The sequence below is a fragment of the Colletotrichum acutatum genome, assembly GCF_030867785.1.
Source record: "Colletotrichum acutatum strain CBS 112980 chromosome Unknown BDZ83scaffold_26, whole genome shotgun sequence".
Taxonomy (NCBI): domain Eukaryota; kingdom Fungi; phylum Ascomycota; class Sordariomycetes; order Glomerellales; family Glomerellaceae; genus Colletotrichum; species Colletotrichum acutatum.
In genome coordinates, this window is record NW_026849020.1 from 86,254 (window position 1) to 113,611 (window position 27,358).

At 54.9% G+C, this 27,358-nt stretch overlaps 12 protein-coding genes across 12 annotated transcripts; 6 read left to right on the plus strand and 6 right to left on the minus strand.

Annotated features, from left to right (window-relative positions):
• Window positions 1-200: 200 nt before the first annotated feature.
• On the plus strand, window positions 201-803 carry BDZ83DRAFT_750190 (phosphatase inhibitor-domain-containing protein; the record flags this gene model as incomplete). Its single annotated transcript, XM_060513893.1, has 2 exons — window positions 201-393; window positions 454-803. 2 exons carry the CDS (start codon window positions 201-203, stop codon window positions 801-803), a joined length of 543 nt encoding a protein of 180 aa, XP_060367226.1.
• Window positions 804-1,382: 579 nt separating this feature from the next.
• On the plus strand, window positions 1,383-2,398 carry BDZ83DRAFT_717921 (CobW/HypB/UreG, nucleotide-binding domain-containing protein; the record flags this gene model as incomplete). Its single annotated transcript, XM_060512003.1, has 2 exons — window positions 1,383-1,570; window positions 1,759-2,398. The coding sequence occupies 2 exons, from the start codon at window positions 1,383-1,385 to the stop codon at window positions 2,396-2,398; spliced, it is 828 nt and encodes a 275-aa protein (XP_060367227.1).
• A 279-nt stretch (window positions 2,399-2,677) lies between these two features.
• BDZ83DRAFT_573077 (AARP2CN domain-containing protein) lies at window positions 2,678-5,182 on the minus strand (the record flags this gene model as incomplete). The annotated part of the gene is made up of 2 exons (XM_060504586.1): window positions 2,678-5,004; window positions 5,089-5,182. The coding sequence occupies 2 exons, from the start codon at window positions 5,180-5,182 to the stop codon at window positions 2,678-2,680; spliced, it is 2,421 nt and encodes an 806-aa protein (XP_060367228.1).
• A 453-nt stretch (window positions 5,183-5,635) lies between these two features.
• BDZ83DRAFT_572964 (BING4CT domain-containing protein) lies at window positions 5,636-7,361 on the plus strand (the record flags this gene model as incomplete). Its single annotated transcript, XM_060504572.1, has 2 exons — window positions 5,636-6,331; window positions 6,390-7,361. The coding sequence occupies 2 exons, from the start codon at window positions 5,636-5,638 to the stop codon at window positions 7,359-7,361; spliced, it is 1,668 nt and encodes a 555-aa protein (XP_060367229.1).
• Window positions 7,362-7,842: 481 nt separating this feature from the next.
• BDZ83DRAFT_572984 (peptidyl-tRNA hydrolase PTH2) lies at window positions 7,843-8,629 on the minus strand (the record flags this gene model as incomplete). The annotated part of the gene is made up of 2 exons (XM_060504575.1): window positions 7,843-8,168; window positions 8,242-8,629. 2 exons carry the CDS (start codon window positions 8,627-8,629, stop codon window positions 7,843-7,845), a joined length of 714 nt encoding a protein of 237 aa, XP_060367230.1.
• A 347-nt stretch (window positions 8,630-8,976) lies between these two features.
• Window positions 8,977-10,220, plus strand: BDZ83DRAFT_613607 (nicotinamide riboside kinase 1). Its single transcript, XM_060507768.1, has 4 exons — window positions 8,977-9,165; window positions 9,225-9,426; window positions 9,483-9,588; window positions 9,642-10,220. Exons 2-4 carry the CDS (start codon window positions 9,287-9,289, stop codon window positions 10,173-10,175), a joined length of 780 nt encoding a protein of 259 aa, XP_060367231.1. The 5' UTR covers window positions 8,977-9,165; window positions 9,225-9,286; the 3' UTR covers window positions 10,176-10,220.
• A 113-nt stretch (window positions 10,221-10,333) lies between these two features.
• Window positions 10,334-12,700, minus strand: BDZ83DRAFT_572953 (family 15 glycosyl hydrolase; the record flags this gene model as incomplete). The annotated part of the gene is made up of 7 exons (XM_060504570.1): window positions 10,334-11,427; window positions 11,490-11,621; window positions 11,678-11,751; window positions 11,803-11,950; window positions 12,004-12,204; window positions 12,255-12,275; window positions 12,403-12,700. The coding sequence occupies 7 exons, from the start codon at window positions 12,698-12,700 to the stop codon at window positions 10,334-10,336; spliced, it is 1,968 nt and encodes a 655-aa protein (XP_060367232.1).
• A 2,350-nt stretch (window positions 12,701-15,050) lies between these two features.
• BDZ83DRAFT_649761 (SART-1 family protein) lies at window positions 15,051-17,051 on the plus strand (the record flags this gene model as incomplete). Its single annotated transcript, XM_060510308.1, has 2 exons — window positions 15,051-15,864; window positions 15,922-17,051. 2 exons carry the CDS (start codon window positions 15,051-15,053, stop codon window positions 17,049-17,051), a joined length of 1,944 nt encoding a protein of 647 aa, XP_060367233.1.
• Window positions 17,052-17,385: 334 nt separating this feature from the next.
• On the minus strand, window positions 17,386-18,033 carry BDZ83DRAFT_649762 (uncharacterized protein; the record flags this gene model as incomplete). Its single annotated transcript, XM_060510309.1, has 1 exon — window positions 17,386-18,033. One exon carries the CDS (start codon window positions 18,031-18,033, stop codon window positions 17,386-17,388), a length of 648 nt encoding a protein of 215 aa, XP_060367234.1.
• A 2,894-nt stretch (window positions 18,034-20,927) lies between these two features.
• Window positions 20,928-24,310, minus strand: BDZ83DRAFT_613616 (uncharacterized protein). The gene is made up of 3 exons (XM_060507769.1): window positions 23,103-24,310; window positions 22,021-22,983; window positions 20,928-21,917 (listed from the first exon to the last, which is right to left on the minus strand). Exons 1-3 carry the CDS (start codon window positions 23,863-23,865, stop codon window positions 21,100-21,102), a joined length of 2,544 nt encoding a protein of 847 aa, XP_060367235.1. The 5' UTR covers window positions 23,866-24,310; the 3' UTR covers window positions 20,928-21,099.
• A 591-nt stretch (window positions 24,311-24,901) lies between these two features.
• BDZ83DRAFT_572968 (ornithine carbamoyltransferase) lies at window positions 24,902-26,075 on the plus strand (the record flags this gene model as incomplete). Its single annotated transcript, XM_060504573.1, has 3 exons — window positions 24,902-25,231; window positions 25,288-25,978; window positions 26,035-26,075. 3 exons carry the CDS (start codon window positions 24,902-24,904, stop codon window positions 26,073-26,075), a joined length of 1,062 nt encoding a protein of 353 aa, XP_060367236.1.
• A 166-nt stretch (window positions 26,076-26,241) lies between these two features.
• Window positions 26,242-27,263, minus strand: BDZ83DRAFT_572863 (acetolactate synthase; the record flags this gene model as incomplete). The annotated part of the gene is made up of 2 exons (XM_060504560.1): window positions 26,242-26,422; window positions 26,485-27,263. 2 exons carry the CDS (start codon window positions 27,261-27,263, stop codon window positions 26,242-26,244), a joined length of 960 nt encoding a protein of 319 aa, XP_060367237.1.
• Window positions 27,264-27,358: the final 95 nt, after the last annotated feature.

The window sequence follows — 27,358 nt, forward strand, 5'->3', positions numbered from 1 at the left end:
AGACAGCTACAGATTTGCGACTGCATCATATCTGACCATTCGAGAAGTTCCAGCAGCCTTTACAAGACTGGGCGTTCATCGGTGTGAGAAGCGCCCCCGCGAAGAGAAGTGACTGCATCGGCAGCACACGACCACACCAAATCTTACCACCCTTCGACTTCGACTTCGCGAAACTTCCTTGCACCGAGTTTCCCACCACAATGGCGGGCTTACAAGACCGTTTGCCCCAGCGCTCGGCACCAGGACCTTCTCAGACCCAGACAGAAACGCAGAGCAGGACGGGCACGCAGGCGATCCTGCGGCTGAGAGGTGCCCACGCTCCATCTAGGCAGTCGGTGCGATGGGCGGAAGACGTGGTGGATAATGAAGGTCTGGGACGCAAGAGCTCAAAAGGTGAGTTGGCTTCGCCCTGTCATCTCGTCACATGCATCACTTACTAACACAACCTCACAGTCTGCTGCATCTACCACCGCCCCAAAGGCGTAGACGAATCCAGCGACGAGTCCTCCTCGGACTCATCAGACGACTCAGACGACTCAGACGCGGACACCAACGGCGGCCGTAGGAGGGTACCCTCGGGAGACCACAAGGGTAAGGGTAAAGGGAAGAAGAGCGGCAAGCGAGGAGACCACGACCACGACTGCGACGACCACGATCACGACCACAGCGGCCACGGGCATGGGAGGAAGGCTGGTCGCGAGGGGAGCGAGAAGAGGCGGCCTAGCCCGAATGCGTATGAGAGGGTGCCGAAGCCTCCTAAGCCCAAGGATGAGGGGACCGGTGGTTCGCCGGCCAAGGCTTGAGTGAATGCAACACAAGCTGGGGAGGATGAGATGGTTGATTCATGGCTCACGGTGCATATTTTAGGCGTTGGAGGCGATTAGTGCATCGTTCACGGATGAGCATATCTACCACCCCTAGTGGGTGCGACGAGCGGCAGCACGAATATAAGATGCTTTACAAGTAGAGATACTTGTTTTCTGCTCACCCAATATGGGAATTCAGATTCGATGCGACGACAAGGAATTGCTGCAGAGACAGAGATGATGGATCTGTCAATCCTATTCGAGTGCTGAGCCTCGTTACTAGAGTCTCTCTTTTCGCGGACCCGGGGGAGCGGTGTGTCCCCGCACTGAGTGCGCCGGCGGCGGCCGTGGGGGGATCAGCTCTCGCACGCCCGGGCACAACGCGCTGAGATCTTATCGCAGCGATAAGTCAAGGACCCCGCGATCCCTTGACAGTGCTCAGACGTAACCCCGCCATTCTTCAACAGCTTCCTCCATATAAGCCACAGCTTCACAAACCTCCCTTCCTCGTACAACCGTAAAGTCCGTTTTGAAGAATTCTCATCCAAACACAGCCCGTCCTTTCCTCACACAATCATGTCTCACGAGCACTCACACGACGGCCCTCATGGCCACGCGCACTCCCACGAGGGCGGCTTCAATGCCCAGGAGCACGGCCACTCCCACGAGATCCTCGACGGTCCTGGAAGCTACCTTGGCCGCGAGATGCCCATCGTGGAGGGCAGAAACTGGAGCGATCGTGCTTTCACAATTGGTATTGGAGGGTGAGTTCAATATACTATTCTAGCTCTGGGTCGGTCCAAAAACCGCTCATCCCCTGCAATTCGGATGGCCTCAAATGGCTTAACAGAAGCGCCGCAGGCATACATGCCCAGTATTAAATTGGACATGAATGATTCCCAATGGCAATGGAATACGAAAGCAAGGCTAACACGCATACCAAAACCACCAGGCCAGTTGGTTCCGGCAAGACGGCCCTGATGCTCGCCCTCTGCCTCGCCCTCCGCGAAAAATACTCCATCGCCGCCGTCACAAACGACATCTTCACCCGCGAGGACGCCGAGTTCCTCACCCGCCACAAGGCCTTGCCCGCCCCGCGCATCCGCGCCATCGAGACGGGCGGCTGCCCGCACGCCGCCGTGCGCGAGGACATCTCGGCCAACCTCGCCGCCCTCGAGGACCTCCACCGCGAGTTCGACGCCGACCTCCTCCTCATCGAGTCCGGCGGCGACAACCTGGCCGCCAACTACTCGCGCGAGCTAGCTGATTACATTATCTATGTCATTGACGTCTCAGGCGGGGACAAGATCCCGCGCAAGGGCGGCCCGGGTATCACCCAGAGTGATTTGTTGGTTGTGAACAAGACGGATCTGGCCGAGATTGTGGGCGCGGATCTGGGTGTCATGGAGAGGGACGCGCGCAAGATGCGCGAGGGCGGGCCGACTGTGTTTGCGCAGGTGAAGAAGAATGTTGCGGTTGATCACATTGTCAACCTCATGCTCAGCGCGTGGAAGGCGAGTGGTGCCGAGGAGAACCGTAGGGCTGCGGGCGGACCGCGGCCTACGGAGGGCCTCGACAGCCTCAAGGCTTGAGTATTAGGTGGGCAATAGTACGTAGGGAGTGGATGGCACATTGAACGAATGTAAGAAGTGAGAATTGACGCAAAAAAAAAGTTGAACGAATCTCTCTTTTTTTCATAAAAAAAAACTCCGGAGGATGGCATCAGACCTGTATCTATAGCCGACGTTACTGCTAATATCTATGCATTCTTTTCCCGGGGCGCACCCCTTTTTTGGCATTTCCATCTCATCATGTCTGACTTTTATGTTTTTTTTTTTCCCTTGGCCTATACTTCTCTTCTTTTTTTTTTTTTACTCCATCATCACATCGCCCTGCTCGACCAGCTCCGGGACGCCAGCCTCAAGAAGAGGCCCCTCAAAGGGGACTGCATTGCGCGGGAACACACGCTTATACAGACTGACACCAACAGAGTCCTGCGGGTTGATGCGAGCATCGAACGTCGCCTTGAAGTATCCGTGAGTGCCGAGGGGCTCCTTCATGAAGCCGGTGCGGCCGCGCTTAGTCCACAGCGGCAGGGCCTTGAACCACTCAACGTCCTCGCGGTTGAAGAACATGTAGCGGATGGTGACGATCTTCTTGTGGATGTGGTACGGGTGACCCGTGAGGATAGCGCGCTTGGCGATAACGCGGTTCGTCGACGACGGCAGGGCGGTGCCGGTGCCGACGAGCGTCAAATTGAGGGCGGAATCCCCCTCGGCGTCCCCAGATGTGGGCTCGGTGCGCTTGAAGAAGAGGACGGGGACGGCGCCCCAGGTGACGGGACCCATGAAGGTGGCAACGGCGGACTGGCCCGGGTGGAGGTACCTGGCAAACTTGTGCACGTTGTTGGGCGTGTTGCCCGGCTGCGAGAAGACGGGGTTGATGGTGAAGCGACGGGGGCCGCACTGCACGATGAGCTCCTCCTTGGCCTTGATGGACTTGTCGTGGTCGGCGCTCAGGTTGAAGAGGTAGTTGACGGCCGTCTTCTTCTGCTCGTGGCGCAGGAGGGAGAAGAGTGTCACCGGCCGGCCGGGCTGGTGCGACTTCTCAAAGGACGCCGGGACGCCCTTGAGGTAGACGTGGACACGGGTGCCGGGGGCGACGCCGCCGACGAGGGCCTCGCGGGTGGACCGCGACCGGGACGCCTGGTAGTCTGGGATCTGGAGGAGCTTGCGCCACTCCTCGGGCTCGTAGGCTCGGTCTTCGCTCTCGAGCCACTCACTCGTCCGCAGGCTCTTAAGACCTCTGTACCGTTGCAGGCGCTCGCGTGCGAGGACGCCCGGGTGCAGCTCGATCTCGTCGGGGAACTCCTTGTCGTCTTCGACTTCGTCCGTCTTGCGCGCACGGTAGGCGGCGAGACCGGCAGCGTCCTCCTCTTCATCCGGCTCGATGAACTTTTCGGACTGTGCGTATGTTGTGGGCGCGCCCTCTGTAGGCTCCCTGGGCGCAGCACCCTCGAGGCCATCCTCGGGACGGGCCTCGTCCTCTTCAGAGTCGCCGTCCTGCATCTCGAAGTCCTCCATATCGGAACCTGAGTCTGACATGTCGTCGCCGAGGTACCATGCCGCTTGGTAGTTGGACGTTCCCTTGGGGACTCTGGTCTTGGCTTCCGCGGCCTCGTAGTAGTCGTCGTTGAAGTAGTGGTGGTCATCGAGAAGCACACCCTTCTGGATCTCAGGTGGCTCAGTCGCTTCCATTTCGTCGTCTTCCATCGGCGCATCAGGGGCCAGCTCTGCCAGATCATCCTGGTCTTCATCAGGGGTATCAAGAGTCTCCTCGGTCTCGGTCTCCTCCACGGCCATTTCGCCCCTCTTCAGCTTCTTGGGCAACGGCGCACTCGTAATCTTCTCGATCTGGAAGGTACCAAAGTCGCCCAGCTGAACCAAGCGGTTGGCCTTCAAGCCGCGTCCCCTGACGACACCGGTGATGACCGTTGAGTCAAGTCCTGAGCTGGCGAACTTGATATCCTCGGCCAACATCCAACTCCTGTCCTCACGCCACCTCACACCCTTCGGTGTGGTGTTACAGAGTGACCTCATGAGGTTGGCGCACTCTTGTCTGTTTTCCAGCTGGTACAGCTTCTCCTGCTCGGGGTGGAAGTGGGTGATGTATGACCTCAGGGAACCGAGGGTGGACTGCTTGTGCTTGGCTTGGTCGATCTTGTCCACACCGTAGACAACGGTGAAGAGGGTTGACAGACCCTGGCTCTCCAGACTCCTCAGCATCAGCTCTCCGAGCTCATCGACCTCGACGTCGGCGGAGAGCATGACCACCACGAAGTCCGCAACCCGGGTGGCGTCCAGAACCGCATTCAGGTCCCGCTTTAGAGGGATATACTGGAACTTCTGCTTGAATCTGTCGACGGAGACTCTGAACGGCGTCTCCCCCACTTCGGCCTCGATGTCCACACTCTCGTTCAACTGCTTGATGGCGGTGGCGGCGTCGCCATCCTGGCACAGGGGAACAACCGCAACAATCCTCGGTGCGCCATCCCTTCCGACAAACAAGCTGGCCTCCTCCAATCTCTCCTTACGCTTGGCGATCTGGCGCTGCTTGGCCTGGTTTCGTCGGTCGAATTTGGACAGAACTTGTTGGTGGGGTGTCTTTCGCTGCCCCTTTTCGTCGCCCGGAAGCCTGCCTATTCGAACAGACTATTAGTTTGAAAATTCCAAAGGAAAACTGCGCCCTCGAATTTTGGGTGAGGGAGAATCTGGAGGCGAACCTTTGGCGGCGTCCCTCAGCGCACCCTTGGAGGCATGCTTGGACTTGAAGGGCTTGTGGGTGACTTTGGTCGTCGGTCGGTGAGAGTGACTCATGGTCGCGGCGGGCGGTTTCCCGTCTCCCCCAGCCTTGAATCGAAAGGGTAGCGAAGCCAGGTTGAACAGAGGCTCTTTTTCCTACTTTTCACAGTCGAGATCGAGGCTTGGTTGAGTACGGCGCAATTTTTGGACTTTTTGGACGGATTTGCGCCTGTGATGCGGATGGAGGGGTACTTTGACCGACTATTTTTTTGAATTCGTGCGTGCGTTATCTGGAGACGCCTATTGGTATATTGAAAGTTTCTGCGGGGCATTGGCTAGAGCGATAAGATACGCTTGAGCCAGGATCCCGATAGCGAGAAGAGCCGAAGAAATTTTGGGCCGAGTCGCTGCTGTCGAGCAACTCAGCGAACTTTTTTTTCTGTAGGGATCTTTCGTTCGCGACGGCAATCCACGAGAACTCCAGACCTGCCAGCCACGAAAACGAACCTAACAGCCCGTCTGCCCACCATGGATATCGACATACCCGAGACGCAGAGGATATCGCGGAGAGACAACCCGCACTCCAATGGCGCCGTGCAGGTGAAGCGCCGCACCGACCTCGTTCCGCGCGAGGAGCGGGAGAAGATCCGGAGGCTCAAGGAAGCGAACAAGTCGTACGGCCGCGGCAAGAGCGTCAACATGAAATCAATCAAGGACAAGAAGCTACGAACCAACCTGTCCAAGCTCGAGAACAAGTACCGCGACGCCACCATCAAGGCCAAGGACGCCGAGATCCTTCTCGAGAACAGCAGCGGCTTCCTCGAGCCCGAGACGGAACTCGAGAGGACGTACAAGGTCCGCCAAGATGAGATCACCGAGGGCGTCTCCGTTACGACGGCGCAGAAGCGCTTCGAGCTGAAGCTGGAGGAGCTGGGGCCATACGTGGGCGAATACACCCGCAACGGCAGGGAATTGCTGCTCGCGGGGCGAAAAGGTCACCTTGCGACATTTGACTGGAGGGAAGGCAAGCTGGGGTGCGAGATTCAACTCAACGAGACAATCAGGGATGTGCGGTGGCTGCACAACAACCAGTTCTTTGCTGTTGCGCAGAAGAAGTACGTCTACATCTACGACCACAACGGTGTTGAGATTCACTGCTTGAGGAAACACATGGAGGTTACACACATGGAGTTCCTCCCCTACCATTTCCTCCTCGGCACAGTGGTAAGTTTTCGAAATCGTGAATGCAAGCTCTTCTGAGCTTCGCTGACAATGGCCATAGGCATCAACAGGTTTCCTCAAATACCAGGACGTTTCGACCGGCGACATCGTCTCCGAGATCCCTACCAAGCTCGGCCCCCCAACAGCCATGACCCAAAACCCCTGGAACGCCGTATTCCACGTAGGACACCAGAACGGCACAGTCACTCTCTGGTCCCCCAACCAGACCGACCCTCTTGTCAAGCTCCTGGCACACAGAGGACCGGTAAGGTCACTAGCCGTTGACCGCGAAGGCCGATACATGGTCTCCACCGGCCAAGATTGCAAGATGGCCGTCTGGGACATTAGGATGTTCAGAGAAGTGAACCAGTACTTCACGAGGACACCCGCATCCTCAGTAGCCATCTCCGACTCAGGTCTCACGGCCGTCGGATGGGGCACGCAGACGAGCGTCTGGAAGGACCTGTTCAACAAGAACATACCCGTCCAGGAGAAGATCCAAAGCCCGTACATGGCTCTCGGAGGCGAAGGCAGACGCGTGGAGCGCGTGCGGTGGTGCCCCTTCGAGGACGTCCTCGGCACGGGCCACGACGAGGGCTTCTCCTCGCACCTCATCCCCGGCGCCGGCGAGGCCAACTTTGACGCCCTCGAAGTCAACCCCTTCGAGACCAAGAAGCAGAGACAGGAGGCCGAGGTCAAGGGCCTGCTGAACAAGCTCAAGCCCGAGATGATTGCCCTGGACCCCAACTTCATCGGCAACATTGACCTTCGCTCGGCCGCGCAGCGCAAGGCCGAGAAGGATCTGGACGCGAAGCCGCTGTCCGTCGAGGAGGAGATCAAGAACCGCGCCAGAGGCAAGAACGGCGCGTTGAAGAAGTACCTGCGCAAGCAGAGGAAGAAGAACATCATTGACGAGAAGAGAATGAAGGTTGATGAGATCTGGGAGAAGCGCAAGAAGGAGAGGGAGAGCAAGAACCAGGAGGCCGAGGCTGATCTCGGCCCGGCGCTGTCGAGGTTCGCGCGCAAGGAATAATGCGGATGATGAGGAAGTAGGATTGTGGCTGTAAAAGTGTTGACAAAAGTTGGAACGGGGGGAGTTGGTTGCATGTAAAAAGGCGTTTTAGGCATTTGCTCCCTTAGTGACCATGAATACCCGAATCTGGAAGATATTCTCTATACTCTCTGTCTTCTCTGTAAGAGATCTCCTGCTGCTATGTCTGTTTTTGGATTTCCTCTTCCCATCGGTCCCAGATTGAGCTGCTCAGCAGAGACAAACTAGGTGGGCATTTGAGTCAAGTCACAGGAATTAACATCAACATTGGCGTAAGCAGCGTGACTTTTGATCATCATTCTAGGACATATCTCATGTCCGCATGTAAAGCGAAATACATCAGTCCTTCGCCTACTTTTATGTACCGTACGCCATTACGCTTCATTCGTGTATGTTCCCAGAGTCTAAAATCCCATAATAACTTTTCTTCCGTGATGAACTATTCGGATTTCTCAGATCGCCTTTACAGCAGCTTCAAGTGTCCCGTAATCTGGTCAACCAAGCTTCTGGGCGCAGGGCCAACGCCCAGCACAGTCAAACTGCCGGCCTCAATCTGCGTCCGGCCGGCGTCGGCAATCACCTCAGAGGTAACACCGAGGCTGCGCGCCTTGCCCATGAGCTCGAGCATTTCGTCCTGGTTCTTGATCTGAACGGCAATCTTGGCCTGACCAAGGTTCTCCCAGCGAGAAAGGATCTTGGCGGCGGGGGATGAGGGGTCTTTCGCTGCAGTCTTAGAAAGGGACTTGTAGCACGCCAGAGTCGCGTGCGAGGCTTGCGCTGCCATCTTGCCTACAAAGGAGAGAGATTGGTAAGCTTTGGATCGCCTTTCAGGGGGCTAGGCGGGAGAAGAGCAAGAACATACCCTTGGTCATGCCCAGGTCCGTCCGAACGACGAGCACGAGCTTGCACTCCTCATTATTATCCACCAGCGGTGTGCCAGCCGGGTTGGGCTTCTTGGAAGAGGCGGGCTTCTCGGAGGCATTGCCCTTGCGCTGGCGCAGACCGTCACGGCGGTCGGCATCTAGGCCATTGGCCCAGTTGGGCGCGTGGTCGAGAACGGTGTCGTCCTCGTCAATGTCGGACTCCTCGCTCTCGACAGGGTCGTCGAAATTGGCGCGAGCTTCGGAACGCAATTCGGGGGAGATGAGGTAGCCGCGGATCGAGTAGACGCCGAGGAGGAAGCCCGTCATAAGAGCGACGATGGAGGTCGACAGCACCACGGCTGTCTGCTGGCCGCCTGTGTCCGCCATGGTTGCGCGGCTTGTTCGGGATTGTAGAGGTGTTCCGGTGTCGGCTTAAAGGCTGAAGGAGAGAATTGCTGAGAAACGCCGCGACGATATGGAGGAGTTGGGCGGAAGAGATGGGATGAACTGCAACTTTTTTGTGGGATAGGATTGGGTGGATGGAATTGGAGACGTCTAGTTCCCAATTCCAGGTCTTTCGAACAGCGCTTCGCCAGGCCGGATGACGCACGCCAGGGGCTTGCCTTGCCTGCCTTGGCCTGCCTGGATTCGGCTGAAACCCCCTGGACCGCCGCTCCCGGGAACCCTTCAGCGGAAAGTGCCCCCACTATCTGACCTCCTAGGTACAAGGGAGGGGTAAGGTAAGGTAGTGGTGGGGTTTGTTGACTTCCATGGGGATCTAACAATCTAACAGTAAGCTACTGCAAGCCGGAATCTCAGATCAAGACTTGGCTGCGACTATCTCCCGCTTATTCACAGTTTAGCAATTGGCGGTCTATCTGACGAGTGAAGACTCATCAACGGGCCTGTCTACCTTACGCTCTGTCAGTAGTCCCCATCGAATCTGAGAGCAACACTTGAGCAGGTTCTCATTTTCTGATAGACACACTCATTCACGACTCACAGACATATTTCCCACAAGGCGCATCGCGATAACGGCTCAAGATGGCTGGGAAGAACGCTGTGATCGTCGGCTTGAGCGGTTGCTCTTCCAGCGGGAAGACAACGCTCGCACGTCTTTTGAGAGACATTTTCCCTAGTACCTTTATCCTCCACGAGGACGATTTCTATAAAGCCGAATCCGAGTAAGAAGTCCATATAAATCATAGTAACGGCTAGGTCTTGCTTACATTCCCAATAGATTACCAAGCAAGAATGGTCTCTTGGATTGGGACTGTCCTGAATCCATATCTATCCCCGACATGGAAAAGGCTCTGATTCACATTCGCGAAAATGGTACTTTTCCTGTAAGTTGCACTCGAACAGTATGATTCCCCTCACACATCTCACACAACATCAGCCCTTTGTGGACTCAAAAGAAGACCAAAACTCCGTCGGAAAGTGCCCAGTCTCAGATGAAAAGATCGCCGCCATGAAAGCCAAGGTCGAAGCCTGGGTCCAACCCGGCAAGTCAGGACACGGCATCTTCACCGGAGGCAAGCTCAACATCTGTCTCTTTGACGGATTTCTTCTCTACTGTGAGGAGATGGAGACGACCATGGAGCTTATCGACATCAAGCTGTTTCTCCTTGTAAGCCGCGCGAAGGCGACGCAGCGGCGCGAGGCTCGCGATGGGTATGTCACCCTGGAGGGGTTCTGGCAAGACCCTCCCGGGTACGTGGACAAGATTGTCTGGCCCAACTACGTCGAGTCCCACTCGTGGCTTTTTGAGAATGGAGACGTCGAAGGGAAGCTAAATGCGGAGGTATTAAGTGAGAAGAACATCAAGGCACAGGTTGGCAAGGGACTGGATATTGATATGGAGACTACTCTGGAGTGGACTGTTGACACTATCATCACGGAGTTGGAGAAGCGTGCTTCTGAAAAGTCTTAAGAAGACCAGCAGGATTTCATGAGATATTGAACTAAATATTCAAAATAAAATGTGCAAGAAGATAAGCGTATGTACTTCACCCCTTTCCCTAGGGTGTTTGGAACAACTCCAAGCAGCTGTTGTCAAAGACAGTGAACCACCAAAGCATTCCAACATAACTATCCTTGCCAGGTATCAGACTTTGTAGCCGTCGATGAGCAGGTTGACGGGACTGTGTAGCTGCGGTTGGGGTCACTCTCCCAAGTAACGGCACCACCGCTGGCGACGTTGATGTACTTGTACTGGAACGTCGTACCAGCCGGCAACTCAATGGTCACAGTCCAGATGGGGTTGGCCGAAGTGTACCCTGAAGCACTCAAAGCGATGGCATTGCTCGGGTTCCAGCTTCCGAGAGCGGCGGTGCTGCCCACTAGCTTGATCGTCTGGCCGAACTGCGTCACGACCCGGGCGTTGAAAGTGACGAGCACGGAGCTGGCAATGGGGCATCCCGTCGCGGTCGGCGTAGCCCCCGTCGTGGTTCCCGTGGGTGACCCGCCTCCTCCACCAGGCGTCTGGTTGGCGGGGAACGAAGTCACCGTGGCGCTGGAGTAAGAGCCAGCGATAGAGGTGGCCTGGCACGTACCCGGGACCGAGGTGGCGGAGCCGACCCAGCCCTTGGGGATAACGTTGGCGCGGCGCTGGGCGGCTGTGAGGAAGGCCGCGTAAGACCAGGTGAGGTCGTCCGCCGAAAGGGGCTGACCGTTGCTGCGTGAGAATTGCTCGGCGAGCGAGCCGTTGGACTGGGCGTAGGTCGCGACTACGTTCATGAAACCGTCCGCGTAGGCGCTGACGGTGCTGATGAGCGAGTTGTAGGTTGACGACCCGGAGGCGTACGTCCCGGGTGCTACGGAGCCGTCACGGTCTCGGAAGAAGGCTAGGGATGTCTGGGTGACGGTGATGGACCCTTGCTGCTTCCAGACGTAGAGGGCGTCGTAGAGCTGCTCGGCGGCGGCCAGGGTGTTGAGGTACCACGGGTTCCCGTTGTAGTAGCTGTCTTCGGGGTATCTACCGACTGCGATGGCGGCGGATTGGGCAATGCCGTTGTTGATTGCGTAGATGGAACGGAAGGAATCTACGACGACCTTGTGGCTGGCAAGGGCTTTGTCACTGCAGGGCTGGAATGTCGCCGCGTCGCAGGCTGCGGCCGGGTCGAAGTTGTGAATGGATGCGAGGATGACGTTGGCATCGCGGCCAGATCTTCCGTTTCCGTTGACTCGATGGTGTTAGACTGCGTAGTTCACTGACAGGCAGATAAGATTGTGCCCATGCACTTACTGTTTGCAACCATAAAGTTGCCCGAAGGGTTCCAGAATCTGCCCAAGAAACACAGGACTTGGGGAGCGACGGCATCACAAGCTGCGCAAGACTGTCCAAGAGACCGGGCCAACGCGCTGCCCTCAACAAGAGCTGGTTCTCTGAGTTAGTCTCGATGACTGTTCATCATATGATTGAGGTGAACATACCGCGATGTTGGCTGGCGACGGTGAAGAAAGAACTTCCTTGGACCTCCTCCCACAGATCGAAACCAGTCTGGTTCCTAGAGACGAGTCAGAGATGCTCATGGCCACTTGTAATCTGGCCTTCTTACCAGTACTGAGCAACATATGCCAAGTCATTGCGGATCACTGGCCACAAGACGGATGAGGCAGTAGACGAGTAGCCATTTGATACGAGCCATTTCGCGTAGCCGATAATCGCAATGGCTCGCAACGCCGGACCATCTCTCTGAGGTCGTCCTAGGGCAACTATTAGTATGCGCCTCAGATCCAGTGGCAAATGTCCAACATACCCCAAGCACCCGTGAAGGGGGCCAAGTTAACCTCGAACTTGGGCTCGCCAAGACCGGCACCATCACCCAAGCCTCCGGAAGGGTTTGAGACTCCTTGAAGGCGAGCTTGAGAAGCAATGTAGTTCTGGATGTTAGTCTGAAGATTGGCATCGTAGCTGTTGGTGAAGATGTCTACAACAGCTTTGAAGACGAGACCAGCATCTGTGAACCTGTCAGTTTCTGCATTGAAACCTCTGGTAGATTGCGTTTACCTCTAGTCCAGGTGTAGAAATCTGTGGTACGTTAGCAAAAGTCGCTGAATCAAGGTACCCTGGTCCGCCCCTCGGAGAACAAGTCGGTGAACTTATTCCTCCGCTCGTTTCTCTATTTGAGGTGCATCACCAACAGATGTTGACTTACACGGCGGGTCGGTCTTGTCCGGAGAAGCAATTACGATGCCAGAGCTGACGCCTTGAGCATGACAACCATTCGGGCCAATATTGCAGAGCAGCTGCGCAAGGGCAATGGGAGTCTCAGTGGCAATGAAGGAGTCGACGTCTCTCTTGACAAACTGGCCACCGGGATAGCCAAAGATCGTCTGGGTAGCGAGAGACCCAAGCAGAAAAGCGGAAGTGAGAAGCTTCATGATGGGCTGTGTAAGACGCTCTGTGGTGTTGTGTGCCAGGCTTCCTGACATGAAATGTTGTAGGTGAACCATGATGATTATATACTTCTTCGCGAGGTACGAAGAAAGGGTAGGGCAGGGGATATGTTCAGGGTGGGTTGCTTTGATGTGCCTCGAAGGCCCGAATGCTGGAGTATCACCGAGCTGTCAAGTTGGCCTGCATTAGTCCCACGAACATCCAAGATGCCCCTCGTCACGAGCTAGAAGCTGGATCTATGTCGGCACAACGGCGAGAGAAATCTGGTCGAACCGTTCAATATCTCCTTCAAGCCCGCCCTGTTCTGGAGCACAAGCCCAAGATCCCACCCCTCGTCGGCCTCACTCTCAACTTCTTCGAGTTCTTTTGTAAACAGTATCAGTGCCGGCACCTACAAGTGCTCCAGCAGTGCCGTGAGACAAGGGTAACAATAATTCCAGCTTAGACGATGCCGTACAGGTCGCACGTGGGCCAGGTTGGTTGTATTACCAGAAGGTCAATTCAGGTAGGCAGCAAGGATAGCAGACAGGGGTCGAGTGATGTCGTCGGCAAGGCCAAGGAGATCAGACAACCTTGTCGTTCGGTCCTTTCCGCCAGGAACTGCGGGGTGTTATTGGTGGCTATGATGAAGGACTCACGGGGGTTGGGGTCGAGGGGTAGTGGAGGAGGAGGTTTAAGCGTTCCCCGCACACTCCGTCCCGAGGCTTAGGCTTGATCGAACGACTAAGACATTGGATGGCTTGCACTGCTAATGAGTTTAATGCGTAGTGGAGTGAGAGCGTCCTTTGTCTCGAGGTCCTACACTTGTCGGAATCGGACGAACGTGGGAAAGGGAGCGATGCTCTGGATCACTTGAAAGAAGAGGCGAGTAGCAGCTGTCGTCGTCGTCCCATCCGAGCCAGCCTCATGTCTCATCGGCATCTAGAAGCTGGGCATGCGATGCTTCCTCATCCACCGGCCCCTGCTGGTGGTGTGATGCCATCAGGTCGACATCATCAGTGCGGAAACTCCTCCTCCCTCAAGGCCGAAATGTCCTTTTTACAGCTTGCTCATTTGCTGCCGTGCAGTAGCGTCGACCAAACTGTATGAAGTGTGACGATGTTACGGCGGAGTCTCCTGTTGATATCGGGCCGCACGACAGAGTTAGCCATGCCAATAGCTACCCCAGATCACACGGCTGCACCCCGCACCGGCCATCCCACATGTTGGCCCCGTTGACACGGCCGGCCGGGATATCCAGAACGGGAACTCTGCGCCGTAACCGACAAACTCTGATGGCATTGAGAAGCGAGAGGGTGGGCACCGAGATGCAGGAGCGATATGCATCGTCGAACGGCGCAAGCTTGAGATGACAGCGCCAGGCACGGGGTGCGCCGAGAAAGAGCCCGTGGAGAAAATCGTGGCTCGTCTATCGATATTTATCCGTACGTCTTTCACATGTCTTCTTAGGTAAGAAGGGTACCAGACTTGGGATATTTCATGTAAAATCCTGGTAACAGCATCTTCAATGGTGGTCTCTGGGCCTAGGCGCAAACAAGATGGCCGTAACTCGGTTCTAAATGGTCCGTAAAGACTGTGTTACGAGATGGTTGCCAGTTTTAGGCAAGTGCGAGTTTTTCACTTGAAAATGCCATGCGCCTGACGTGCCTCAGTCGCAGGACAAAATCCGAGTAGAAGCCACCCCCTGACGCGCTCACGATAGTGAAAATTCTTCAGCAAATTTTACGCGGAGAAAGAAAGAAGTCCCCAAGGTCATAGTTTGTGGGCAAGTCATGGTTTTCCCTAACCTCATAGATCGACGATCTCGGCAAAAGGGGTAGGAATATGACGTCCCCAGTACAAGATTACACCACGCTCAAGCTTTTGACGGCGAACATGGCTGCCTCAAGACCGGTCACTCTTGAACCTGTCGATCGGAAGATTGACATCATGAAATTTGATGGCTCCTTGGATGATCGAGCTGACGCAGAACTCGACCCTGACTCCCGTAGGAGCAGAGGAATTCTGGGCACAGGCCCGTGTTTGTTGAAGAAGGAAAAGGAAAAGAGAAGAGAATTTTCGCAAGGCTGCGCTATGTAGTAAAAATCAGAGACCCACCTCGGACGATTAGCTAAGCACGGGTCGTTGGCGGGTGGGGAACGACCCTGGGGAGCCTGGGTGCCTGGCAAAGTGTTGGTGAGCCGCATGCTTTTTCCGGTTGGCCACGAAGTTTGACGCCTGGTGAGGTATCCTTATCGGCATCGTACTTGCAACTCCAGCTTGGGTACGCCATAATCCTTACTTTCATCGTCCGCAGCCCTCGATTCACCGTCGCGTCAACCGGCGACATCGCATACCTTCCAACACTGCACAACGAATCAAACGCACCCATCGCCAGAAACATTCAAAACGCAGAGTACCGCCAAAATGGACGCCGCGACCATCGAAGAGACGAATCGCATTCGCGTTTCGCTGGGCATGAAGCCGCTGCCAGTCCCTGGAGCCGCACCAGCCGAAACACAGCACGACGATTCTGCCTCGGAAGAAGAAGATGCGTCTGCGACACTCGAAGGACGTCAGGCGCAAGCATACGACAACTACCAAAAGGTTCGCGATGCCGAGGCCGCTAAGCGCAAACGAGAAGAGCGAGCCGCCGCCGCGAAAAGAGAAAGAGAAGCAGCGCAGCGCAATGCGATCCTGGAGGGCAAGGGTCTCGGTGAAGCTGACGAAAACGACGTGGACGCAAAGGCATGGTTGAAAGCGCAGAAGAAGCGACAAAAGGCCATCGAGAAGGCCAGGAAGCTGGAGGAAGAGCAGGCAGCAGCTGAGGCAGCTGCGCTCGCGGCAGTAGAATACACCTCGAAAGATCTTGCTGGGGTCAAGGTCGCGCACGAATTGGACAATTTTCTCGACGGCGACGAACAGATCTTGACACTGAAGGACTCGACCATCGACCAGAATGAAGAAGAGGGCGACGAGCTTGAGAACATGGACGTCAGAGCCAGAGAGCAATTGCAAGAGAGGCTAGATCTGAAGAAGAAAAAGCCAGCATACGACGTCTTTGCTGCAGCAGATGAAGACGGTGAACGCGGCATCTTGGCTCAGTACGATGAAGAAATCTACGGCAAGAAGGGTAAGAAGTTCACCCTTGATGGGTCTGGCGCTATTGCGGAGTTGGGAGATATCCTTGGAGCACCGGAAAAGGTCAAGAAGCTGCAAAACATTGATCTCGATGTCATGCGTAAGTATTGCCTAGCTAAACCTGGCTATGAAGTAACGACACTAACCCTCCACATAGAAGACGCCCCTACTTCAGATTACCTTGATATCTCAGAGATCAAAGTGAAGAAGCCCAAGAAGAAGAAGAACAAGTCAACAAGGCAGAAGCCTATTGATGAGGACGACATCTTCCCCCTTGATGCGACACCGGCGGACGACAACGAGATGGATGTGGACTCTGGTGCGGCTATCAGCAAGAAGAAACGCAAAGTGGAGGACGACAACTTCGTTGATGACGACGATTTGCAGGCTTCCTTGGCCATCCAGCGGAAGAGCGCATTAAAAAGGCGGAAGAAGAACCGACCCGAGGACATTGCTCGGCAACTCAAAGAACAGGCAGATGAGCCGGATAATGAGACTCTCAATGGCGGTGTAGTGATTGATGAGATTTCCGAGTTTGTGTCCAATCTGAAGAAGCCAGAGGAGGAGGAGGAGCGCAAGACAAAGAGGCCAAAATCCACATCAGTAGAGCCTGTAACTGCCATGGGCGCCGACGACGATGACGATGAAGATCACCCGATGGGCGACGATGCCTATGAAGTTCCCGAGGATAGAGCTAGAGAGACATCTGCAGAGATTGCAGCGACGGGAGTCGACGAAGAGAAGTCACTCAACACCGGTATGGGTTCAGCTCTGGCCCTACTCAGGGAGCGTGGTCTTATCAAAGACTCTCATGGTGCGGAGCGAAATATGAGCGAACGCCAAAAGGCCGAATTTTTGGCAGAAAAGAGACGTCTCGAGAGGGAGCAAGAAGACCGGGCCAAGTACCAGCGAGAGCGCGACAGAAACAGCGGCCGACTGGATTCCATGTCTGTTAGGGACAGAGAGGAGCGCGCCCGACAAGCAAACGCCCACCGCGAATTGCAGCAATCACGCGTCGTCGACGAGCTTTTCAAGAAGCACTATAAGCCCAACGTGGAGCTCAAGTACGTCGATGACCACGGCAGATCTCTCGACCAGAAGGAAGCCTTCAAGCACATGAGTCACCAGTTCCATGGCAAGGGCAGCGGCAAGGGCAAGACCGACAAGTTGCTGAAGAAGATTGAGGAGGAGAAGCGACGCGAGGCCAAGCCGACCTTTGACGCGAGCGAGAACGCAAACATGAACTCATCATCGGCGAAGCGGCAGGCCGGTGTTCGATTACAATAAAAGGCTAATCGGGTTGGTGTCGGGACCATGGACCAGGAAAAAGGTGCAGACCCTTTAATATGTACAATCCAAATTGAAGTTTATTCCCTGCTGACACAACGCTCAACTCTTCAGACGCCCCCGGTTGGTTTTGCTGACGCTTTCTTTGTGATACTCACTCATCCCTGTTCCCAATGTTGGAGGTGCAAAGTTGTACACTCTAGCATCCCTCATGTGCTGTCGTCTTGCTTCAGAGCAGGAAAGACGGCCCTTCTCTGTGACCACGGAATGCTTAGGCCAAGTGGCCCGAACTCCGCTACTTTTGTTTCCCACGTCGCCCAAGTCGTTGGGGCCGTCATGATGGACCTAGCAGACTCTCCCAGCTCCAGCGTGGCTTGCGGGGTATTTCGTTTCTTGATCTTGCTGGTGTGACAGGCGCGTCGCTCAGGCTCTCGTATTCCCTCTGAGCTTCATCAATCATTCTGAATATGTCGTCCATGTTGAACGCCGACGTCGTCCGTCTCGGCGGCATGGCCAGACGTTCCGGCGTGTGGCCGCTGCTCTCAATCGCATCCGTGACCTCCAGCATGAGATCCTCCATCAGTGGCGAGACGCACGGCGAAAAGTCGGCTGAGAACTCGGACGAGGTAAAGGACAGCGGGCTATCCGGCTTGCTGATGCTGCTGCTTTGGCTAGGCTGCCGTTTCAGAGGCGTGACGCTCCGGCTCGTCGAAGCGGACGCGGATGCCGTCGCTGCTGTTGGTGTCATATCGATGCTGCCGCCGATGCTGTGCGTCCGACACCGTTGTTGTAAGCGGGCCCGTCTCTGGTCCCGCCGCGATCTGATGATATCCCGAACGGCGTTGCCGTGGAACTCGCAGTCTGCTGCTGCCGGTGAGCCGCGGTAGCAGTCCTTGCGGCCGCAGATGCCGTGTGTGAAGACGTCTGGGTGCGTGACTCTGAAGTTGAGCATGCCTTGCCTGCCTGCGCCGGTGCTCATCATGCTGGGCTATATATGACAGTATGGGGAGATGGGTCTTTGTGAATGAATGTGAGGGAAAGCTGTTGAGAAGCTTTCTTTATGAGATGATCATGCCAAGCCTTGATGTAGGCCAAGAGATGTATGAGCTAAATGAAGGTAAGTAAACGGGGGCTTAGATAGGTAGCTGTGGATGGAATAAGAACCATGATATTTACCTCTTGAGCTCAAGGGAAAGCTTCAGCGCCCACGTTTTTTCCCTTCTGTCTGGTTTCCCCCGCGTTCAGCTAGCCGTAAAAGCCAGGCCTCCTCCTACTTTGAGTGAGTTTGAGTCGATCTCGCCTTTGAGCTTTCTTCGGCACTTGTAACCCAACCCTTTGGGAACCGCTCCCACGGCTCCTTCAGCTTCTTCTTGCTCCCTCTTGCTCCCTCTTGCCCCGTTTCAAGGTACGCACGCGAAAAGGCGTCTGCGGCGCTGCTGCTAGAAAGAAAAATCTCTCAGAACGTCCTCTTTCCCTCACACACTCTCGCTCGGTAGCGAAAGCCCGGCCCCCGACTAATTCTGGAAACGGTGTGCTTGGAACAAAGGCCAATCTGCCAGCGTGGCGTTGGCCTTTCCTTATTTCCTTATCTCTTTTGAGTTCAGGCGGAAGATGTACCGTGGGCGAGGATAGGTAGAGCAAAAGCCCGTAAGATCAGGTACTACACGTGCGCGGTGGAAAGTCTGATCACTTGTTCCTTTTCGGCGTAGGTCTTGGTGTAGAAAAGAGGCGGATGGATAGCAGGGCAGGAGAAGGGAAAGAAGTAGTCAACGAACAAGATGAAAAGGAAGCAGAAGAAATAGAACGATCGAGGTGATATCCGCTGTACGCCTCTCTCTCCCTTTCTCACCACTCGAACCCAAGGGGGAAAACGCCCACGTTTCGTGTTGTTTCCTATCGTCAAACTCAAGGATCGCGACGGTGCAGGATCGTTGGTTTTGCTTGCTTACACATAACATAGTTCTTGTGTCTTTTGCCCAGTCCGCCTCACCAATCCTCCTCATGGCTTCATGCCCCAGTGGTCTGAGTCTCCCTTTGACGTTCCAATGAACCCAGTCTGAAGTAACTGTCTCTAGGCGACCTTAATCTCCAGCAAAAAACCCGTAGCTCCGTCGGAGAATTTGCATTCCAATCGACCCTTTCTTCCCGCTAGTTACTGTTTCGGTTGTTCGTCTTCCCCCTCCCCTCGAATTTCCCCTTGCAACGTGATTGTGAATCTCCCCTCACGTGCAATCGGGATCGATCCTCCACGTTTGACGAGCGGGACGTTCGACAAACCTCCCGTGTAACACGACTCTATTGAGGCTGAATACAGTGTATCAAGGGGCGATTTGAATATTGCAACAGAAATCGTGATTCCTCTCCCGCCATCGTCATTATCGCGATGGGGGGGCGCCATATGTGATGTGATGTGATCTGTCCTCGATAATCGCAATACGTGTTGGTATTTCTCCCGCCCCGCGCCATGCCTCGCTCGACAACATCCACAAGCCCCATGCCATTGCCTCGTTTCCCAGATTCCAAAATCGGTTTTACAAAAGCGTCCAAGACGCACACGCCGCGCCGCCGCCGCCGCGGGGCTGCCACATCAGCCCACATATCAAGAAAAAGTCCGGGTCTCATGACAGCGGACCTTACCGTGAGGTAGGCCACAAGCCATAGTTCCGTCAGAGGGCGGGCGCTTTTCCCAATGTTCCAGCAACGTAAGACATAGCCCAAACAACCGAAAAAAGAAGAAATAGCGAAAAACACAGCTCCGATGGGCCGATCTGGCCAAAAGGCTGAGAAAGGAACATAACAAGCGTAAATAGGTAGGGTGGAATAGCAGCAAGCCGTCGTTAAAAAGGCCGAAAAGTACAGAGTAGAGAATATGTTTATCTTCAGGCGCCAGCTTCAGGAGGGACCTCCTTGCCCTTCATCACGGCGTCAGCTTCCGCGAGTAGATCCACTCCGCCGCCGCCTGCTGCTGTCAGGCCCGCGGACGACCGCCGCGTCACGATCCACCACGTCAGCGTCAGGACCGTGAGCCAGGCGGCGACCCAGGTGATGACCACGCGCGGCGAGCGGCGGCGTCGCGGTGCGTAAGGGGAGAAGTTGATGCTCGGCATCGCGTGCAAGGGGGCGCCGGTGCCGTGGACGAGGTCCGTAAAATGTGAGGTGTATGTGTTTGGATTTGAGACTGTGGGCCCCCTTTGTTGGTTGTGAATGGCAAACGCTTGGGGTTGATGACCGCGGCTGCCGGGTGAAAAAAAAGAGGAGGCAGTTTATTAAATAGCCAGTATATGCGGATAATACGATGAGATCAATTGATGATTCTACGTTGTAACGTAGATGAGACTCGATGAGAGTAGTAGTCCTGATGAATGAGCGGTTCAAGCCTAGAGTGACATTGAGTGGGTGGGTCATTTGACGCCAGACATGCCAAGCACTGTCTTCCCGCACCGTGTCAACGTGCTGGAATATATATGACAGAATGGGCAGCGGCTCGCCCCTGGGTTTCGATTTACTCTCTATGTTGATCGCTTAATGTCGATCCGATGTTTTATGAGTAATATCGAAGCTGAAGCAGTAATAGACGCCGTGGTCGGGAATCAAGTGCAGGGGCGATGTCTGCGTTGGCCATCCCTAGCACTCAGAAAGAAGCATTAAGGGATTGTTCAGGATTCAGATCAATTTTATGGTCTTTCACCAGAAGAGACTCGAGTGAATAGTTAGGGCTGTTTTCAGGGAAAATACCACTACCTGAACCCTTGAGAGGTCTCTCAATGCTACGTTTTGATAGTGGAAGACGTGGAAAAGAAATTCTCTACATATATCTGACCTCAAAGCCCGTAGAAACCGAATTTCAGTCATCGAAAGGGGGTGATATGTTTAAATGACCACGTCGAGTCTATTCACAGAGCCATGTGGCTGTTCTATGCATTGTACTGATATACAAGTTCATGACTTGTGTTTTCTTGTCGCTTATGCGCATAAGGCGCCGACAGCCGCCCCCAAACCAATTAATAAACCAACCAACGCCAAATTCAAGTCCAAAGCCAATAATCGTTTACAAACGAATGCTTGCACCTATTCCCTGGCCCTCGTACCAGACCGTATCCTTCCAATTCCCAATCCGCACAGTGACATTCGCACTTGCATCAAGGGTTAGGGACCCTCCAATCGCTCTCTTCACGGCATCATAGCCCACTGATCCTGCAGACCAGTCTACAGGCAGCCTGGGCGTCACAGACATTCCCGGCGGCGCCGCAAAGGGTAGGCCATAGACAATACGGCCGACCGGCTCTGTGTGGTTGTACAACGCTGTAGCGTTGATCCAATCAACGTAAATGGTGTTGTACCGTAGCGGAGACACCAGTGTAAACGTCGCTGTAGAGGAAAGTACGTGGAAAGTCGCATCTCTAATGAAGTGTCCCTTCTTTTCGCCTTCTCCGGGAAGGTCCAACTTCGGAGCGGCGATGCTGATGTTCAGCTTTGATAGGCCCTCGCCAATCAGAGGGGCAGTCGGAATCGTGCCTCGATGAGTCTTGACGTCTATGGTGACGTTGCGTCCAGAGAGATATTCTGATATCATATCACTGGCAATCTTGCGGCCAGCTTCGCCCTCGGCGGTCGGGTCCCAATTCGCTTTCACAAGCAAATTTGTGTTGTTGCCCTTGTCGACTCTCAAATTCTCAGCAGTAGCACTGCCAAGCACGAAACCGTCCCTCACGATGTGAATGTTGATATATGGTATGGAGGCTGTGTACGGTGTCGGATTTGTGATGTTGACCAACGCCTCGAGGGTCATCGCTGAGGAAGAGGTACTGATAATCTTCACATCTCCCACTTGTGGGTGAATGCTGCCAAAGGTGTCGCCAGGGAGAGCTGCACCAGTGTAAGCCTTCATGCTCGCTCAGTTCCCCTTAGTGAGCAGGGACATAAGAAATCAACCCACGATAAGACAAACAGTGCTTCACTTAGTACGGACGTTTTACCGGGATTTTGCCCTCAGCAGGGACATCCTTCAAGACCAAGTTTCCAAGAGCAGTGTTGACTCGAATGTCGACACCGGCCTTTACGTCCAGCAGGACCTGCTTTCCACCGAAGAGAAGTCTCTGCATAACGTCGGTCAAGACATCGCCATCGGTGATATTTAAGGGAGCGTCAATGACCCGGGACGTGATTCTCAGGAGAGGCTCGTGTTTCTCGTCGCCGGCCTCTTTCGTTGAGTTGGCGGACTGCCACTTGTCGAGGTTGAGTTCCCCGAGTTTCTTGTGCTGATACATGACGTCTGCCGTCGCTCTCAAATCCGTGACATTGATGTCAAAGTTCATTTCTTTCGGAAGACTTGCGAGAACCTCAACCGTACCCGAAACCTTTGGCGATCCATCAGGGTCATCCGGGTCCGCCATAGGATCGGGCAATTGAAAGTTCACATCAGTGAGTGAGAAACTCTTGATGAGGTTGTCAAACCCCTGACCGGGGAAGGGAACGGGGACAGTGATCTCGGACAAAATGTCGCCGACCCAGTCTGGGGTGTCTGAATCGGGCATTTTGCGACCACGGACGTAGACAGTGGCGGCCTCGCCGTGCATGTACTGATCCAGGAATTTGTCCAGAGGTGACGACTTCGAGTTAGGACAAACTCTTGTCAATGACTTTGGGAGCTCTCGGACGATACCAGAGACGTTGACAGTGACATCGGTTCGTGGCTTGATTGAGAGGGGCTTAGTTGTGGCGTCGGCGAGAAGGATGTAGGGGTCAAAAGAATTGCAGTTGGGAACCAGGACTTCAAAGCCAAGTTCCGGTACATCTAAGCTGACGGGAAACTCGTTGTAGGCGGTGATGGCTACGTCGGCGCCGACAGCTGTTCGCTGGCCGTCCGAGTCTGGCAGGTCTCGGAAGTTGAGGCGGGAAATATTATACTGCGGCAATGTTGGGATTTGGTTCGCTAAATGAGGCATCAGTATGGAGCTTGAAGGAGCATGTTGAGATTGAAGCATAGTGATATTTAAAGCAGAACTTTTTCTCCAAAGTACAGGGAAGCAAAGGAGCGGTAGAGTGATTGACCTTCAAATACCAAGACCTCGCTCACTGGATGAGTGCCGAGTGGGAGAATTCCGGACTTGAGTGGAATGTTGGCCTTTCCAAGCACCTTTAGCTGGTCGAGCTTTCCATCTAGCCATTCGTTGGCAATCTTTCGGTACGCTTCGGCGTCACCGGGCGACAGTTCGGCGATGAAATCGATCGCGGTAGTTTGGCCATCGACGATACTAATGGTGAGTGGCGGCACGACAGCAGTGCCGAGCAAAGCGTCGTCGTATTCTGGCAAGAACACGCCAACCTTTGTCTGCTCCGTTCCCAATTGTCTCACAATCCAAGTCGCAAACTTTCCAATCCTTCGAGATGTTGTATCCTGGACCCTAGAGCCATCAAGCTTGAAGTTGGCCTGAACACGTGCCCGCACACCGTCCGTCGTGATTGATTCCAAGGCCAGATTCGTCGGCTCAACGACGGCAGCCTGCTTCGCATACTCTTGAACTGCCGAGGGTACGAAAAAGCAACCGGCCATGATACCAAATACCAACAATATCAATACGGTGATGGATATCACTGACGCCCATCGTACAGAACTCTTAGTGGTCGTGCTAGGCGGGTTCGAAGCGAGGGAGGCGGCGCGGGACCTCTCAGGGTCGTCTTGCTCGCCATCGTATCGGGGCGTCGCAGAAGAGCTGGATAACAGAGGCGCCGATTCTGACAATGAGGAGTCATCTTCGGCCCTGCCTTTGCCCTTGCCCGCCAGGAGCGGCGATCTTTCTTCGTCTTCAGACATTGCGCGTAGAGTATTCTCGTGATCACAGTTTGTGGTGTGTCGTTGTCAGATCAGAGCGCAAGAAAGTCCGTCATCGCCGGTCGAGATGGCAAACAGTAATGAAACCAAAGAAAAAGCCGTACAAAAGGAAATCATGCAGAGAGGAAGTGTACGGGGTTCCGATCTTGCCCAGACAACCCAGATAGTCGGGATTCGTAATGGTGATGATGTCAAGTAACTTGGTTCATCCCAGGACGGGCAGTGCAGTTGAAGAGGCCGGGGTGGAGGTCAGCTGAAACCAATGAGACGAGATCTGGTCACCAGGGCGGACTTTCCACTCAGCGCCCATGTGGATGGCTGGGGATGATCTTCCCTCCCACGCCTCAATTGCCCTCCAGTGCCTGGCCGGGTGGGCACGGGCCATTCCTTCCTTCTCAGGCACACATGCACCACCTGTGCACCCTCAGTCTGCGCTGCTGCAGTTGCACTAGTGAATCACTGCCCACGGCCACTGGTAACTACCCGGACTACGGCCAACTTATGTTGTTGGCATGTTCCGGTTCCGGCTTTTCGACAGACCAGTCTGGGCCCACGCAGCAACAAATGCCTTTAGGAAAGGTACCTCATCTAGGTACACAGTGTCAGTGTCTTACTTGTCTAATCCTTATCGTGTTAGGTATCTCTCCAACCATTCTGACCTTGCATACGCCCTGCAACGCCCTGTAGTTTACAGGCAGAGGGTGACTCTGAAATTTTCGGTGTAAAGCGGTGAGGAGTTCGTTGAGTTTGCAGCCCACAGGAGACTTTGTGGAGGTCCCGGCCGTTGTGGTCTCTCACTGAAGCTATCCATCCGATCCAATCGTGACTCAATCAACTTTTAATACTCATCAATTGACCATCACTGCGACTCAGTAGCCATTTTTCTCACGCAATTTACAACTTGAGACTCAAGCTTCATCCATTGACCTTCAATTGACTTGACTCTACCTGCACAAAGCGGTCTACATCTTCTCACATTTCACACTTTCTTCAAGTTCGACCCGCCAAGTCGTCCACCATGAAGCAAACAGCTTTCCGAGTCACTCGTCAGGCTCTCAACGGCGCCCAGAGCCGCGCATACTCACAGTCGACCGGCCCGCGCCATCTCATGTCAATTGCGGACCTGAGCCCGGCCGAGTTCGCTACCCTCGTCCGCAATGCCGCCTCAAACAAGACCGCAGTCAAGTCCGGCAATGTGCCCCAGGCGCTCGCGTCGAGCTTGACCGGCAAGACGGTTGCCATGATGTTCAGCAAGCGCAGTACCCGCACTCGTGTGTCGACGGAAGCTGCTGTGGCTCTCATGGGTGGTCATCCCATGTTCTTGGGCAAGGATGACATCCAGCTCGGGGTATGTCGACTGAAGCTCACATGAGATAGAATGCACTCAACTAACAGGCCGTCTAGGTCAACGAGTCTCTGTATGACACCTCCAAGGTCATCTCTTCCATGACCTCCTGCATGGTCGCTCGTGTCGGTCCTCACTCTGATGTCGCTGGGCTGGCCAAGGATTCTAGCGTCCCCGTCATCAACGCGCTCTCCGACGACTACCACCCTCTGCAGATTATTGCAGACTTCTTGACTATCCACGAGGCATTCCCTGCCTCTGCCACCTCAGACAAGGCCGACCTGGGCCTGAAAGGAATGAAGGTTGCCTGGATCGGAGATTCCAACAACGTCCTTTTCGACCTCGCCATCGGCTGCGTCAAGATGGGCGTCGACATCTCCGTGGCCTCTCCCACTGGTTACAGCATTCCCGAGGCCATGAAGGTCGTCATCAACTCTGCCGCCAAGGGTGTTGCCTCTCCCGGCAAGCTCACAGAGACGACCGTCCCTGAGGAGGCCTGCAAGAACGCCGACATCCTGGTGACCGATACGTGGGTTTCCATGGGCCAGGAGACCGAGACCCAAAAGCGTCTCAAGGCCTTCGCCGGCTTCCAGATCACCAACGACCTGGCCAAGCGAGGCGGCGCCAAGGAGGGTTGGAAGTTTATGCACTGCCTGCCTCGTCACCCCGAGGAGGTAGCCGATGAGGTCTTTTACAGCCCTCGTTCCTTGGTCTTCCCCGAGGCCGAGAACCGTCTCTGGGCTGCTGTTTGTAAGTTTCACTTTCCATATCTCTTGGCAGACGTCACGACGCTAATTATTGAACAGCTGCCCTCGAGGGCTTTGTTGTGAACAAGGGCAAGATCTAAATGGGACATGTGTCGGCGTTCAAAAGGCTCACAGCTACAGTAAAAGGCGAGGCGTTTCTTTCTTTGGCAAACAAATGGTACAGATTGTATAGCAACTTGGTAGCATTGAAAAAGATGGCAATACCCCTTTTTTACCAACGCCGGATATTCTTTAATACAAAATAGCTTAACCAGGGGGAAGCTGGCTAGCGTCGACAACCTCATCCGCTTCCTTGATAATCGTCTCCTCGTTGGGTCCGTACAAAGGCGAACGGGGCAGGGCCATCAGACCAGTGCGGGCAGACTCGAGAATACCAAAGGGTCCGATGAGCTTCAGGAAGGAGTCGATTCTGGACGGCTTGGCGGAGCTGCGCAATTGTTAGTATATACTTTCTTTTCGGCTTCCGTCGGCTGAATAGAGAAGACTTACACTTCCACAATGCAGCTGTTGGTGCTGATATCCAGGACCTTTCCTCCGAACTGGTGGGCGAAGTAGGTGATGGACTTGAGATGCTCGTGCTTGTGGCGCAATGCCTGACTGACGGCCAACTTGCTGGGGTGGAAGTCCTTGGCGACATCCTCCAGAGTCTGCTGCTGCTCGCCCTCGAGCGCATGCTCCTCGACGTCGACGGCCGTCATCTCACGGTGGTGAGCGAGCAGCTCCTCAAAGTACTCGGGTCCAAGAATGTTGATCTTGGCCAGCAGAAGCTCGCGCTGAACCAGGGCGGCGTTGGTGTAGTCCAAGACGGCCCAGACGGGGACGAGATCCTCCAATTGGCGTCTGGCCTGCTCGACAACACCATCCTGTCCGGTCAGGACGATGGTCATGCGCGAGAGGTCATCGACCTCGGTGCTGCACACAACGAGGGAGTCGATGTTGAAGCCGCGGGCTGCGAGAATGCCGGAGACGCGGGACAAGACACCGGGCTCGTTCTGGACCAAGCAGTTGAGAATGTGACGCTTCGGGGGTTGCGACGACGGGGAGGGCATGTCGTAGAGGATGTTAGAGACAGCGGCCTGGGCGGACCAGGCGGGCGGGCTGTCGCTGACAGGCAGAGGCGCCGAGCGGCGTCGAAGAGCCTTGTAGGCGATGGCAGAGGTCGAGCTGGTGGTTGAGCTCCATCGTGCGGCGGCGGAGAGCGATGTCGCTTGAGCCGGGGCGGCAGCGGCCCGCCAGAGTGAGGTCGAAAGGAGGCGACGAGACGCCATCTTTCCAGGTTCAAATTCGCGAGAACAAGCCAATTGCTCTCTTTTTGGACCAGAGGAAAGAGGAAATCTCAAGAGAACCTTGGAGTAGTGTGAGC